Here is a 16,682-nt window from a genome sequence, read left to right as displayed (position 1 = left end):
AGAGACAGCACTGGTGACCATTTTGAATGACCTACCAAGTGCAAACATTGGACTTGCCGTTTTAGATCTTAGTGCTGCATTTTGCACTATTGTCATCAAAACCTATAGCCTACTAAGACTAAAAGATAGAATTTGCATTTAGGAATGCAAGTTTTTATGCTCAGGCCATTTCCTTTCATCTTACATATGCTTCCATTATAGGCAAGGTTGCAGATGACAACCAATTATATTATATATAATAAGCATGTCTTTGGACTGTGGGAGGAAGCAGGAGGGCAGAGAGAACCCACATTTGCACAGGGAGAACATGCATGATGCACAGAGAAAACGCACCCCCATCTCCAAACCGAGATTTAAACCAGAAACCTTCTAGCTGTGAGGCGACAGCACTAACCACTGCACCACCATGCAACCCCCAAAGCCATGATCTTTTATCTAAATCTAACTAAGTTGCCTAGCTTTGGTGCCTAAAGTTAACCAGGTAAGACTGATTATTGCTGGTCGGAAAGCTTTGGAAAACTAACAAAATTATTGTTATTATTATTGTATCTTTTACTTTATTATGAAGGTCTAAATGGATATTGCCTAATTATCATAGCTATTGTGACCATGGAGCACTGCATGTGCCAAACTGATGCTCGAATGGTACCTAGATCATACTCCCAACTTGTATTTGATGAGTTGGGAATAAGAACTGGCAACAATTTAGACTTAACATTAAAAAAATGTATTTTGTCCCAAGGACAATAAAGAATTTATTCATAAATTAGACATAATTAGGCTAATTAATCTATCAATCTATCAATTTAGTGTAGCTAAATAAAATAATTTGAGTCAATTTCCCTCAAATTAAGCTATTTTTTTGATAAGGCAGGTATATGATGGTAAGCGTTTTAAAATCGGATCAACTTTAACTCCCAACTGTGTGATACTAAATTGATGAGATGACTTACTATGATAATTTTTATTTTGATCATAAACTAACCTCGCAAAGTACAGGAACGTCCTACATAAGAGAGTTATTATTACCTAGATAGCTTTATTCTAGTTGGAGTTTGGTTTCGTTCGTCCTCTTCATCAGTCTGCATTGGCCTTATAACTCAGGACAACATCATAGCACACACACACACCGCACTCAGTGCGTCAGTACAGGTGCGCCTTGTCAGGAAGAACTTCGTACCCGGAAGGAAACAAGCGACACCGTTTACGGGTAAGCAACCCTTAAAATGATCTCCATACAGAACGAACGAATAATGAATATGTTTGGATAATTGTTCATTCAAATGTTATTGTCACATTTAACCTTAATTTGTTTGAGTAAATGTAATGTAATGTAAAGTAAATTAAGGCGGAAACAATAGTGCTCGAATGATGTCTAATGCTTCCGCCTATAGTTAACACAGCACAGGTGCATTGTTTTATTTGGGACAGTAAGATACAGAGAATTTACTCTGGTACTTTGTGTAAGAAAGTGTATTAAGGTGACATACAACACAATAGCCCATATAAAACATATGATACAATTGTAGCTAACCAATTTAGATAATATTAAACGTTATGTATGTCAGATACCAGTGTTACATTTTATATTACAATAAACAGGATTTTTTCCCAATAGTCAGACCTGTCATAGAAAAAGCAAATAAATTATTTATAACATTAATAATGGCTAAATTCAAAATGCTCACAATGTTACATTAAAAAAATAGCTTAAAGGAATTCAGCATTTTTATTTATTTATTTGATAATATACACCAGAGCTTATACGACATGTTAATAGTGTGTTCTCACAAAGGCCTTTTAAACTAGCTGTAACTAAATTGGATGGAAGCTAACAGCTGGGGGCTTGTCATTTCCCCCTTTTCTTCTTTGAGATTTTATTATACTTTACCAAATGTATACTGACCCAAATCACAGTAAAAGAATAAAATAAAATAAAACACTAAAATTTACTAAAAACACAAATAAACCAGTTCACTCTCAATTTCCTAAATAAAGGGTTTAACAACGAATCGAAGTATTAGTAAGAATTTGCATTATAATAAGGTTTGTAAACATCTAAAGTCCATCTCAACTTACACATAAGTAATCGGAACCTCTAACCTATACTTCAATTACAAAAAGTAGGATTCTGGCGAACAACAGAGTCATATTCACAAGATTGTTCCAAAGTTGCATTCAAATGGCATGAAAATAATAATAAAAATCTTTTTTTTCAACATTGGGACTTTTATGTCTCTTTTAGTCAAATGTCTGTGTCCTATGTCCTTTGTGTCTTAAAACAAAGCTTTGTGCATGTTTTAAAAGCAGACAGAATGATTGAGGATCAGTTCAACGATGTGGTCTCCAGACTGCAGTCCAAGCAGTTCTTCCAGTCTGACTGGGACATTGCCTCTTTCGCGGTGTTCTTCATCTTCATCGGTGAGTGAAAGAGAACGATATGGATTATACCTATGTATGGGTAGAAATTATTTACATTTCAAGATCTATAGGTATCAATCAACTTGCAATGTTGCCTTATGAAAATGAATGAAAACGTGTAATTTATGTAGAATTTCATAATTTGTGAGATTTTCTAAAGATATAGGTCTCAATATCTATTATTACACTTTTTATTTATAGTATTGTTAGTAAGCTGCATCGTTGCTTGTTTTTGTAATTATAATACATTCAATATAAGGTAAATGTGACTCTTTGTGTTTGACACCAGTTAAGAGAAGAACATCAGGTCAGTTCATCTTGAGACACAAAGCATAACCTCTGCAATCTGGGCAGATGCCGTCATACAAGCTGTCCTATAAATATTGTTCTCTTATTGTCTTGAATTCACATTAGACTCATAAGGTAAACAGGAGCACAAAGACAGGTGAAGCTTTTTTTGTCCACATCTGGCCCTGTGTGTTCACCATTGGTTATTTTACAAGAAATTAAAGATGTAAATTAATTTTCGTCTCTATGCAACAATTCCACATATATTCTCCATCCATGCGTTCACACAGCACGTGCACAAACGTGACGATGTACTCTGAAAACTTCCAACTTGCACTTTGTCTGCTGTTGTTGTGCTGTGTGTGTGTGTGTGTGTGTGTGTGTGTGTGTGTGTGTGTGTGTGTGTGTGTGTGTGTGTGTGTGTGTGTGTGTGTGTGTTGTCAGGTATGGTTCTGCTGCTCATCATTCTGGTCCTCATACGTTGTTGCTGCTGCTGTTGCTGTGACAATGAGAAGGTACTCAGTGCTTCAACGCATCTTATATTTATTTTCTGAATATTGTTTGAAAATGTCACCTGTCTAAAATCATTCAATATCTTCCATATTTACCCCTGAATGTTCCAATGAAATATCTGCATTCTGAGTGTAAATGGCTCAAAATTCCTCAGTGGAGCATATGAGCAGTTTCTATGGCGTAAACACTAGTTTTTAGCTAACAATGGCCCAATGTACAAATTGAATTGTCTAGATGGGAATATCACTGGAGTGTGATTTCTCCCAATTGAGTACAATGCTGAGTGTCTGTTTTAGGGTTAGGTAGAAGTAAATGAGGGACACAGCCATCATAGCCAGAGTCTATAGAGAGACCATTCATAACCAAGAATGACCTGCAACATATTCATTCATGTATCTCAGAACCAACTGTAAAAAGAGGAAAAATAAAGGATAAAAGTAAAAAGAGAAGATCTTAGTCTTTCCTTTCAAATTAGGTAAAGTATCTATGAAATATACATGTGTATGCCCAACTGACAATAGTTTTTTGTTGAGTCTGAGGTTTCTGAGGTCAGCTGTGTTCTGCCATGATTTTTATACCTGTCACCACAACAGTAAATAATTTAAGTCCTCACAAAAACTTAGCAAATCTACCTTCTCATTTCCTGCAAATGTCGCTGGCACCTGTCATGCACACATCTAACCACCTTATAGCAAACTGAGTATTTGGCTCAGTTTCAGTTCTTTTGACTTCATGACAGGATCAATATAAAGTCATTATGGACTATGTACTCTGATATAAATAGCTGCATCATATATAAAACATATACCTTATGCTATCTCAACAGCCTCGAAGACATAAGGTTGGCATTGACAATGTAGCTCTGGAACCCTGACAGCTGAACATCAGTGATCTGACCTGAGTCTTCCAGTTTGACTTCGGTGCCAATAAAGCCACCAGTTTGTAACCAAGTTGAATCAACCTGTACAGAATGAAATGCTTGTCATTACCCCTTTAACATCTAGCTTAATTTGCTGTTTGTGATCATGTTGACTGTCACTCTAATGTGTGTTTTATTGCAATGATACCACAGAGGAGCTGTAACTGCCTGTGTTTTTATGGCTCTGTAAATTTTAATATCACTTCCTCCTATTTTGCACGTTGAAAGTATGTGTACCTTTTTAAGTTTTACAAGTAAATAAAATACTAAAAATGTTAACTTTGCTACATGTTTATACATTGGTGTATTCCTTTTCATAATGCCATGTCTTTTGGAGTAACTTTCAAAGAAAAATAAATTATTTTAGAGAGGACAAAGTACACAATTAAGGCTTAAATCATAAAACAGGAAAAAGATTTGATTCTGTTGTACAGAGGACAGCAGGCAGGTTAACAGGCTCAGTCCAAACTGGCTCACATAGGGCAGTAAAATGCTGCTGCCCCATTTTTTTTAAGGCTTCAACACCTCTTTAATGTTTAACTCCTCCAGTGAAACTCAGCAGTGTTTGATAAGTGGTGTTGGTATGTGTACTTAAGTAAAACTCTGAATACTTTCCCTCCGATGTTGAGCTGAACCGTAGTCATAGTCTGACTTTAAGGGAACTGGACCAAGGTAGCTGAACTTGTGTCTCCTTACATGTGATTGAATACTGATTGTGGAAATAAAGAATTTATACCTCTGCAAGCTCTTTATCCATCTGCCCATTAGCTACACCGCTTATCATTAGAGGTTCACGAGAGCGCTAGAGCCTATCCAGCTGACTCTGGGAAAGAGGCAGATTACATCCTGGACAGTTGTGTGTCACAGGGACTTCACATATGGACAGACAGGTTTTGGAACCTCTAAATTACAATGTCTAACTTCCATGTGTAATCCGGAGTACCTAAACTAAGCCATGCAGACATGGGGAGAACAGAAACTCTACATATTGTATTGTGTAAGACCACACCTTACAAATTGTATCCATAGAGACAACAAGAGCTCATAACAAAAGAGTTCAACATTAACATGTTATTGTTAAGAATATATTTATTGCAGAGATATCAGATAAATAATTTCCACATCTTATATGATAGACAGCTTTTCAAAAAAGATAACACTTACTGGAATGAAGTCATTTGTTCATGATTGGATTAGGTTCACATGGAATCAATATGTGCAAACAGTGTAAAATAAATATTAACATTTAGCTGACAAACACTTGAAATCAAAAATTACATCAACAAACATGACAAGTAGCTTATTATTGAGACGCATTTTTGTAATAACAAACAAGGAATGTGAGTTGTCGTCATTTTCACCAAAACAAAAAAGAAAATAGAAAGCACTGGTCCAGCTCTAATTTAAACTTCCCTAATGTCAAGTCAATGCGCACTTATTGTAATTACCAGTTTTTTCAACAGCTCATAATTACGACTGAATATTTTGAAAGCTGATATATATCAGACATCACACTTACTAACACAAGACTGCCTGAAAAACAATTACAAAAAAAACCCAACATTGTTTAAACCTATTTACTGGATATGCTGTTATGTTGTCATTGCACAGTTTTTTTTATTACTCCCACAACAAACTCTTATACAACTATATTGATGAATGCTCACAAGTTTTAATCATGGGAGTGTTATTTCCCTACGTGGCGTAATCCCAGAACCCTTGAACCCTTAAGATGCCTGCCACTGAAGTGTGTTTCATTGCTACTACTGCTTATGTAAAAGAAAATACAAAGAGTCTTTACATTCTCCAGAGAAAGCTTTGTGAGAACTAAGATATTTCCTAGGTGACGTTACTAGAGTCAGAACATTCTAGGCTGAAGACTACAAGTTTGAAAATGGCACAAATCTGTTAAGTGGAATTAGAATGAAGTGAGCTTCCCAGACCTCTGTAGCCAGCCCCACATCAGCTATTAGCCACTACTATGATACCACATGCCAATGTCAAATCCAGCTGTTGTGATGGGCATGTTGCATTGTGGGTAACATAGATGCCATGTAGATGCCAACAGGGAAGAAGAAAGTGTAAATAAGGCCAAATCTCTGGTTCTGCAGCATATATTTTGATTGATTGAATCAGATTTCAGCAGTGTGTGAGGTGTTTGACAGCGCTTTGTGACATGACTTGTGCCTCAAGCACCTCCTTTTTTAACATGGGACAACCCCTATGAGGAATGTGTCCAGAAAGTACAACATTGAGGCAGGACCATCAACAAATTACACTCTATTCTAAGTGAATGAGGAAAAAACGTGTCTGTATACCCTAAAAGACCACAGTGGGAATGAATGTCCTAATACAATAAATTATCTCTTAAAAAACTTCCCTTTGTCATATTAAATTGTCAATATACTGTGCACCACAGTCCTTTAAACATGACCTAAAAGCACCCATATAAGACTGATTTTGAAATGAAAGAAATGACACAAATACTATGATTAACAGTGCCTCTATTTCTAAAGGATGTGAGTAGTGTCATCACATAATGACCAGCAGGGGGCAACTCTGATTTTATGGAAGTAGCTATGGAATTAAACCTTATTCTCACTTGCTTTATTACCTCAACAACCATTTTCCCAAAGAGTTTTTGGCTCTATTGTTAGTTCTTGTTCTTCAATACATCATAATGTTCATTTAGGGGTCATATTTAGGGGGAAATAGAAGACAGCAGTGTGCGCTGTAGAGCCTGGTTCCTTGTGATAACAAGATGCTTCCACGGTGAACTGTTCACCAGGGTAGAGGTGTAGCAATTCCTATCCACACTGTTGTTCAAATAAGCTAAGTTCTGGCTCCAAAAAAATATAGACTGCCATGGTGAAAATGGCAAACAAATAAGTGGTCGACCTCACAATGGCTACTTCGGCTTCTTTTATATGGTTTATGGATCTTTCACACCACATATTGCGACTCAACAATGTTGACCTCTTTTCCTAGTAGATGCTCACTTCTTTCAAACTCCACACTTCCAGTTTCAAACCAAACTATGGGTGTTTTCAAACCTGCACTCTTAAGTCCAGACTCATTCAGATTCTTTTTCACTCTAGGTAAGATGCTTTTGGCAGATCTGAGCACAAAATTGTGCTCAGGTGCGGATCAAAACAACCAAACTAAGATGATCTAGCAAAAGTGGTCTCAGTCAGGCCCCAAATAAATTCTGAAATGGTTCCTTTGTGGTAGGATTGTTATCGGACCCTTATATTACCCTATTACAAGGCGTACTCTTACCCTCAATTGAGCTTCTTGGTTCTGTAGCCTGGTGTGCTTTGTAGTCTCGGCTGAGGATAAGTGAAATCAAGTTGTTAGGAGCTAGCTGGAGATTGAACTGAGGTCTGAGCTGGATTAGCAAATGTGCAGCCTTCCTAAGATTTGGGGAATATTTCTCGCTCCTGATCAAGACACATCTAACTCGTGAGAGTAGAAAAAGTTCTCATCTGACTTTCACAGGAGCATCTTGGTTCTCTTTACTATTCTTCAGTGTAAAATGAGATGGAGGGATGATAAAGGTTTACCAACTCATCCACTGATAAACCCCAGAGAAAAAAAACAACTAAATATTCCTCATGTGATGTCACATTAGTAATTTTCTCAGACCTAACAAAAGCTCCACCTTGCCTCAGTACACTATACACTGCCTTAGTAGTGCTAACCAAGACTACAAAATTGACTTTGGCCTTAAAAAATGGATGCCCTTTTGAAGCCTGTGAGAAGGAAAGTAGGAGGGAATGTAAAAAGATGAAGAAACTTTCAATGTGTAAAGTATTCCAGAAAAAAAAACTCCTAGTGCTCTTTAGTCTTCCAACCCTGAGTGATAAAATTAGTGTGTCAAAACTTTGGGATAGGAACCAGCCAGATAAATACTCATTAAGTAATAATTTGCTTCTATGTAACAAACAAAAATATAAATCAGCAACATTCATTCATTGAAAGATTTAAGTCAGTGTTGGGATGCAATACACATCAGAGAAATGTAGGTTAGCTGGGCTAACAAAGCTAGGAATGGCAAACATTGATATCTCTTGGGGTTTGATTGGCTTGCTCAGCTAATCATGCAACACTTGAAACTCAACGAATGGATAATAAATATGTAAAGAAATAAAAACCTTCGCAGGATGTCCCTTACACTTGTGTATTGAGTTTGGTTCTGACTGTTCACTGGAAGTTGGAAAGGTGGACAGGAGGTTTAGAATGGTCTGTAGTTCCAGAAACTTGAGAAGACAGATATCTGCAATGATGGGAAATCAGAGGAGCATAGTTAGACACAATTACACATGCAAAGTTAATATTATTCAGGCATGTGGCCATCAATAAGTTGTTTCATCACATCCATTTACACATCAGACACACAGTTTGACAATTACTACATCCCTTGTGGACAACCTTGAAGCTGCATTCATTTCTTTTTTATGTGTAATATATTAAGTCTCAATTAGCTCTGTTTCAGTTTCTCTCCTCCTCCTCTCCAACTCCCGGGAAAAACATCGTTCTCTGGGTGCTTGTGTTTTGGTCCCTTTTCTATCAATAGTAAACTAAATTCATGTGTTAGCTTAGAAATAATGTTTGACTGAAACCACTTAATGTCTATTTTGGGCTCTATTTCTGGAGTAATGAACCAGGACTAGGTCAAAACCTAGTATGTGGCTGACCGCATCAGGTCAATATGCACTTTTGTGTTACAAGGACTGTCCTTATGAGGCCGATGACAACGTGTTTGAAAGCAGGTGAGGGCTGCGGACGTAGGTGAGGACAGCGGACGAGCAGCGGAGGAGCAGCGGAGGAGCAGCCCCACCTTCCTCCCCGAACAAAGTATCCAGAGCCGTATAGACAAAGACTTGCGTCAGTGGAGGTCCAATATGTCGCAACTTTCTCTCTCTACGGCTCTGAAAGTACTCAGTCACTAAGTCAGTTACTCAGTCAGTCAGTCACATACAGACCCATTTATAGGGCTGACCCCGGGGGTCAGCCAAAAGTACTACTGCATTGCTGTAAGTAATGTAAGGAGATATTTAGAACACTCTCTCCACTGCAAATCTAGTCTCAGGGAAACCTATCACTAGCAACAACTTTGTAAAGTCAGAGGTCCTTAGCATTAAGTTTTCTATAGTTGAGTATATGTTTACTTGGCCAGTTTGATAATTCTGGAATCCTGTGCTCAACTCAATGTTAGTCTCGGAGTGATGAGTAATTTTGGCCAAGACCTCGATCCATGTCCTTTAATACTGGGAAACTGCCAATACACAGTCCAATATGATTTGTCGGAATAATGATTGAATATGTATTTGACAGCAGCTGTAACTTTCAAACTTTAGCACACCTAATTTTTCATGAGTTTCTTTACAGGAGGCCCTGGTTCAAGACAATAACCTTAAATTATTGATAATGAGAAGGAAAGTTATATCGGACAATAAGACAAAACACTTGCAGTTGTATCGTTTTGTCACAGAGTGGAGCTTCTTTTACATTTACTTTTTCATAAACAATCTTTAACAGGATACAGACACCTGCTTGCAGAATGCAACATGCCTAAAAATATCCAAACTGTATTTTGTCCTGCTGTGAAGAATAAACATTATCAGTGACCACAGGTGTTATTTTTACATCCCCACTTATACAGAATAAAATGCTTGCACTGTATAAATTTTTATATTTTTGACAATACTGACCTTTTATGTTGTGCCTGGACCCTTCCTGATATTGACCCTTGTGATTGGCTCCACATACTTCATATTTCTTGCAACACTAATTATTCACTAATGAAATCATGCAACTATGAAGCTGTCTTTTGTTCTAAACTGCAATGAAAACAGGTTTTAAATTCTGCTCTTGTTTGCACCTCTGACTGGTTTCGTCTACCAGCTAAAATGACAGAACCTGTGTCCATTACAGAACACTTATAGGACATGTCATCATTCAGGGGAACCTATTTTCTATTTTAAGTGACACTGAGGCTACCACTATAGGATATCTTGAAATGTAAATAAAGAATGGGGAAAAGATCACCAGAGAAATCTTGGAGATCCAGCAGCCCTTCCAACAGTGCAACTCTGTTGCTCAAATATGTAGTTAATCTATTGGTAAGTGCAGCCTTAAAAAGTCATGTCACTTCAGGATTCATCCTGACATGACAAGTGGGTATGTATTTAAATCATATTTTTATACTTCCAAAGCCATCTTCCAGGAGAGACACCCACCTTGTCCTTGAGCTGTTGACAGAGCTGCAGGGAGATAGTGAAGAATACCAGCGTATCATTCAGCCAAGGCACCACACACTCGACCTTGTGAACGTGGCTCACCTCAAACCGGTTGCTGTTGAGCTCGCTGTGGGGGAAAAATGTTCAGAAAAAAGAGCGACTGGAGTTCGGAATGATCCTCAAGATACACTTCCTGAATACAAACACTTCTTTTTTTAAATACTTCAATCGTTTTTTTTAATATAGAAAGAAAGAAAGAAAGATATTGATGAAGGTAAAGGAAAGACCTACAACATTGCTCCGGGGTTGTGCAATACTGAGCTTCCAGCAGGCTTAAAATTCTATCAAGATGAAAGAAAAACATGAGTGACATGATTGTGTGTGTAGCTTCATATAGTGTTACAGAGTTGCAAGTTCTAACCTTAGTGGTGTTAGGAGGCAGCACATGAAGCTGGTAGACAGTCAGACAGAGTTTGCTTAAGTTGATGTAGAAGTTCACCATCACATCCCCGGGCATGGGAGGACTGAACATTTTCTGGTGATGGAAGGAGACAAACAGAAAGGGTTAACACAGTCTGAAGGTTGGTCCTGCTGCCACTCAGCTGAATATCATTAACTCTCTAACTATATAGTTTGTACCTAATATTTAAATTAATTTGAACCATATGAGCATTACATTTACATTGTACATCATATCATAAACATAAATATTGGCTGGTATATTTTTCACCTTCATTATCAGATTTTATTAGAACAATTTTCCCCCCAAAAGCGTGGAAAGTGTTTCAGTCATACTATGGTGTGTAAAAGCAGTGTAGAGTGTACTGTGTTATGTCCTCTACCATCAGACCACTGGTGGCCAATTCAGGCAGGGTCAGGGAGGCCGGGGTGGTAAGGCGGTTTCTTGCTCGTGTCAGCTGGAGCATCACTGCATCCATGAGCTAGAGCAATAAGAGGAATATGAAGCTGGTGTCACTGAAACAGTAAAGCTGCAATATCATCCATGTTCTGTTCTGCCTGTAACAGGGCGTGGTAGCCATGAAGAGACAGACCTTATTAACCTCAGCTCCTGTCTTAAAGTGGTAGCTCTCATCATGGCTACTCAGCAACTGGAGAGCCTGATTCACATGGTTCCGGGCATCCTGGATCTGATGGATGAACAGAGATTAAAGAGAGGTGGAATTTTGAGAAAGGCTTGTAAGATAGGATTGAAGCATTAAATTCAATTGCTTAGAAAAAGCAACATGTTGTATTTAAAGTTGAGATAAGAAAGTATGGCAGACTGCATCAGTTATTTATTTATTTGCTTCAATCATATAGTTGGCCGCATTCATTTTAAGATATCTGTGGGCTCTTTGGCACTAGTTATTCTGTTCAGCCACTATCTATCGCCAAATTAGCTGACACAATGGTGATTGAGCAATTGCTGTCTATAGCCATAGGTGCCGCCAAAGAGAACACAACTGAGATCTTCGAGATTACAACTTTAATCATATTTTCCATGGAACTGCTTTTTTTCTTGTTTTTGAGAGCTGACTTTTTGCAGTGAGCTATTAACATTCTAGCAAACATTCAATTTCAAGATCTCTCCAATGTGGAGAATACAGGGCTGTTTCAACACTGATGGCCCATCCCAAATGTCTGCAGTGACATCAAAAAGCAGCTGACAGCTTCATACATCTGATGGTTTACAAATATTTCATTCATAGAACATGATTACTAATTGATTACTTATGATTAATTAATTCATGCTTTTAGTAGACATTGTTTGGATTATATTTGTAGAATGTATACCAGCAGAGGTTTTTTTGCAACAAAGAAAATCACTTCCATACACTGAGTTCTTTGGTTTATGGGATGAGAATTCAAACTCTCCTCAGAGCAGATGGTGAGGAGCGGAGGCGTGCTGAAAAATGATGCTATTGCATGTGTCCATGGAAACCACAGTGATATGGTGTTGGCAAACCGGTGCTTCCTTTTTACAATACCTAGTTATTCTTTAATAATAGTTTCCTAAGTACTTGAATATGCAAATGACTTAAAATGCCCTTCCCTAATATTTTGACACTGTCTCAGTCAAAATATCCACTGTAATGGACAAATTGTTAGAAAACTTGTTTGTTGTGTTTTCATTGTTCTGTTACAGTTAAACACTGATAAACTGTACCTGCTGCAGTTTCCACTGCTTGTCCTCTCTGAACTGAAAGTGCAGCACTTGGCTGCTCTTTGCAACCTTCAGGTTTATGTCCTGTAAAGAAATGCAGAAACATTAACAAGGGACACAATATCTTAAATCAATGTTTAACTTACACATAAGAGAATACAGTGTCAATGAGAGGTAGACAAACTCACAGCCTGAGTCAGAGTCTCTCCCTGCATAGTCAGCACCCCCTTCACTTGATCCATGCTGCAAAACAAAACATGACATTTATTATTACCAAATTCCCAATCCCCATTCGGAACAATAGCAAAGAGAAATTGCAGTAGAGGAGGCTTTACTGCGTTTGAAGGTGAACACCTGATCTAAAAGATTTTAACATGAACACAGTGTCCCAGCATATTTCAAACCATTTATGAGTGAGCACCTGACAGCCACTTCCTCCACAGGAAGACATTGTTATGCTTTCAATAAACATGAGCTAACCATTGTTATGCATTTATTGTCGCCATTTAACCATTACAGACCATTACAAGAGTTATACTTAGAAGAAAAATTATAACAGTTGGAGTATTACGTTGAGCTGCCGAGGATGAAGTTCTCCTGTTTAAGCTGACTCTCCAGACCTGGCGTTGGCATGGAAAAGCGCCTTGATGCCTCCTGTTGATGGCAAAAAAGAACTATAATCCTGTTACAAGTGTAAAACACCTAATGAGAATCCATTGCTGCTGGGACTGGGTTATAATGCAATGGATTTTCTGTAGATGTCTAGAGATAAAGATACATGATTAAAATTAAGTAAATAATGTCAATAAACCATTCTTAGCTCTAAGATTTTAAGTTCTTGTTTAAAGAAACTTCCAGCTGCTCTCAGGTTTCTTCCAGCAGCTCTCAGACTGCTTCAGCATCTCATAGCAGAAAAACTAAACGCTGCCTCACAAGAGCTTTTAGTCCTGTACTTTGGAAAACTAACATACTCGGAAAGGGCACCTTGGTAGTAAAATAACATTATCACTGGGTTGTACATGTTTATATGTCTGCATGAAATAACATAGTAAGAATGCAACAGAAGATAGATGCACTTTCAGTTTTAGTTTATCTTCAGAGCATAATTTCACCACAGCAGATCCATGTCAGTAACATCCGCCAAAGATTCTCTAAACATCCGACTATCATTATGACATCAGGATGTTTCTCAAAGATCCTCCTGACTTAAAGTTGACATTACACAACTGTTTCCTCTTGCTGAGTGGTTCTAACAAAAACAACTCAACACTTCTTAATTTGTTAAATTGGAAGGATGACCCTATAATATTGTGAAACTGATTTCAACCAAATCAGCCCTAAAACCAGCTACATACATAAAAGTGTAACTATTACCTTAAGGACATCCTGGAGCTGCTTTAAGACAGCATGAACTTCTTCTTTAAGCAACCAGTTGAATTCTTCCTCCTACAAAAATTAGAAAATAAAGATGTAACTCTTTCATGACTTTGAAAAACAAACACATGGGACATAGGGTGGAACAATAAAGAAAATCAAAACTACCATTGTGAACACTGAGACCCTGTAGAAAACTCAGAGCTGACTTTGCTTTCAGAGGGGGTTCTCTGCAGTAGCCAGACCACAGAAGATCCTTCCTCAGTCTGTACAACTCCCTTCTCTCATATTATGCACTGCTATCATGTCAAACTTATCTCTCTGCTGTTAACATCTCTTTTTTTTTTATTACATCCCCTACATGTTGTGTGTTGCAACCCTTAATACAGCACGATGTTACTTTTATAGTCATACTCTATATTGTTTGTTCAGCTTGAGAAGTGTTGAGAAATAGTTGCAAATTACAGATGCACATTCCTTTTTCCGTTTATAAGGTTCATACATAGACTGTTCAAAAAAACGGTTGGGCATACCCTCTTGGTTTCAAACATGAAGCCAGTGCTGGAGTACCTACAACCTGCTGTCTTTCATGTTGTCAGAAGGGACTCCAATGTTTGGAAAAAAAAAAAAAAATTGTATTAACTTACACATTTTCCTTATAAGTCTTAATGTCTAGTCTCAAAACTTTTTCAACACAGCCAGGTGTTTATTTTGTAACTTATGGTGTCATTTAAAGTAAAGTAGACAATAAAGCAAGGTGTGCTTTAGGGCACAACTTCCTGTGATTGTCGAGTCGCTACCACAGTGACTGACCAGAATAGAGGTCAAGCATTGCTCCACCTCCTGTCCAAAATATATCCACTCCTGGCTCCAAAAAACAAGATGGTAACGGCTAAGGTCCCAAAGTCGGAGCTTCAATATTGTAGTCCACAAAATAATTTGTGCCACAACAATGGCTCTGACATAACAAAAATAATGCAATATCGCACAATAAAGAAGTATCAAATGTTCAGTTCTTTTAACACTGTCTGGGACAAGTGTTGATGAGGGTACACTAAATATAAAGCAGTCCAATTTAACAGAAAATTACTTGTTAACAAATTCATCAAAGCTTTTACTTTACCAAGTTAAACATATGGAAAAGGACTCATTTCCAAGCAAGTCAGTGTAGAAGGCCTGCATCACAGCTATTTCAAAATATAAGATAAGATAAGATAAGAAATATATTAATCCCAAAGGAAATCATAGTGCAAGATAGCTCCAAAAAACACAGTACAATAAAAATAATACCAAATGCAAACAACAACTCAAATATAAGTGAAAATATAAAATATAAATGCAAAAGAGACAGTGCCAAACAGACAAGCCTGCTTTGAGGACTAAGAGCTGAGAGCTTTCCCTCCTCAGATAGCCCTGACGACCACTGAATGTGTAGACCCAAAGTATTACATAAATAAATAATGTATTATGATATAAAAACTCACATAATAATATGTCATCTTTATTTATTTAATTACTGCTATACCCTTCATTTTAACAGCTTGCTACAGGTCTTTTTATTGTAGAATTTGATGTTTCCATATGAAATGTTTTATGTCAATATGCCACTTTTCATGGCAGTCTTTAGACCCAGTTATGTGACAGGCTGTTGCTTTGGTCCATTGACCAGGCCCATTGTCAACATCATCAGAATGACTGTGACAGTGCAAACCCTGGCTTCAGCACCTGCATTGTAGCGCGCGGATGCTACTGTCCCTCTCAGCTAACAGCGCGTTATTTACTTCCAGCAATATTCTTCTACAACATAATTTACAACAGTTATTTATAGATGTAATGTTAACTAACGGGTCAGTCAGTGAATCAGCAACCCATACAGCCAAACAGCACTGCGTTTCTGTGTTGCCTATGCGCAGTGCTGCAGAGCAAAGGGAAAAACAGCTTACCAAAACAGCTCTCTCCACTTGACTGGCAGCGGACATCTTGGGCAGCTCAGACAAAGATCTCTGCGGGTTGAGCATTTTGTGCAGCATAGAGAATGAAATTCTCGATCACTAAGATAAAACAGTGTCCTCTCCCTGGGATGAAGGTGTCTTACTACCCGCTAGCTTAGCGGAGGATCTGTTGCTCTTACGTGCGGTCGGAAATAACGCGAGAGCCCACATGAATGAACAAAAACAGGGGGAAATATTAATGAAAAATATTGAAATGCTGACATGCAGAATTAATGGGACTAGTAGTATAGAAGCAGTGATTAAAAAAAAAAAACATCTTAGCTCTACATAGTTTTGTCTTTTATTTGAAGTATTCATTGAGCTGCATGTGCAATTTCTCATAAAACACTGGGGCTCAAAGCAGTCGCATGCTTCTTGTTATATTAAAAAATAAAATACCATAACATGTATTTATGTATTTATACGACGAATTAAGTTTTTTGTTATTCATTTCGAGCCTATCTTTATAATACAGGGAATGGATTTTTGACTTTACGAGGATTACTGAACGCAGCATTAGGCTTGTCACACATTCACTATTAAATAGACCCCACCTACTAGTTCCTATTTGGGAATACAACTTCTGCCCAACGTGACAAGCCAGCTAGAGAGATGTAAGGAGGAAGTTAGTGACTCGCGGGAAGGTTTAAATAACCCTGCATTCATGAGTTCCTCGGATACTCCCGTTTTCTAAGAGCCTTAACATGTAAGACATCTTATCATACATTCATAACATATTTTACATGTACATCTTTACAATGTTAACATGT

At 37.6% G+C, this 16,682-nt stretch overlaps 2 protein-coding genes across 3 annotated transcripts; one reads left to right on the top strand and one right to left on the bottom strand.

Annotated features, from left to right (window-relative positions):
- Positions 1-1,174: 1,174 nt before the first annotated feature.
- Positions 1,175-4,854, top strand: smim22 (small integral membrane protein 22). 2 transcript variants are annotated; one of them, XM_069674372.1, is made up of 4 exons: positions 1,175-1,210; positions 2,311-2,421; positions 3,154-3,224; positions 4,049-4,854. In XM_069674372.1, the coding sequence occupies exons 2-4, from the start codon at positions 2,316-2,318 to the stop codon at positions 4,094-4,096; spliced, it is 225 nt and encodes a 74-aa protein (XP_069530473.1). In that variant the 5' UTR covers positions 1,175-1,210; positions 2,311-2,315; the 3' UTR covers positions 4,097-4,854. The 2 variants fall into 2 exon arrangements, with proteins under 2 accessions (XP_069530473.1, XP_069530472.1); XM_069674371.1 differs by having other exon boundaries at positions 1,179-1,210; positions 2,308-2,421.
- A 358-nt stretch (positions 4,855-5,212) lies between these two features.
- rogdi (rogdi atypical leucine zipper) lies at positions 5,213-15,991 on the bottom strand. The gene is made up of 12 exons (XM_069674884.1): positions 15,865-15,991; positions 13,922-13,993; positions 13,119-13,201; positions 12,736-12,790; positions 12,551-12,631; positions 11,436-11,531; positions 11,226-11,324; positions 10,805-10,918; positions 10,675-10,724; positions 10,384-10,510; positions 8,316-8,417; positions 5,213-7,470 (listed from the first exon to the last, which is right to left on the bottom strand). Exons 1-11 carry the CDS (start codon positions 15,949-15,951, stop codon positions 8,376-8,378), a joined length of 906 nt encoding a protein of 301 aa, XP_069530985.1. The 5' UTR covers positions 15,952-15,991; the 3' UTR covers positions 5,213-7,470; positions 8,316-8,375.
- Between the last annotated feature and the right edge of the window lie 691 nt (positions 15,992-16,682).

The sequence above is a fragment of the Semicossyphus pulcher genome, unplaced genomic scaffold (genome assembly GCF_022749685.1).
Source record: "Semicossyphus pulcher isolate SPU_LCO1_2020_fin unplaced genomic scaffold, fSemPul1.0.p SCAF_23, whole genome shotgun sequence".
NCBI classification, from domain to species: domain Eukaryota; kingdom Metazoa; phylum Chordata; class Actinopteri; order Labriformes; family Labridae; genus Semicossyphus; species Semicossyphus pulcher.
Note: the sequence above shows the minus strand (reverse complement) of the source record. Positions and strands in the feature narration are given on the sequence as shown.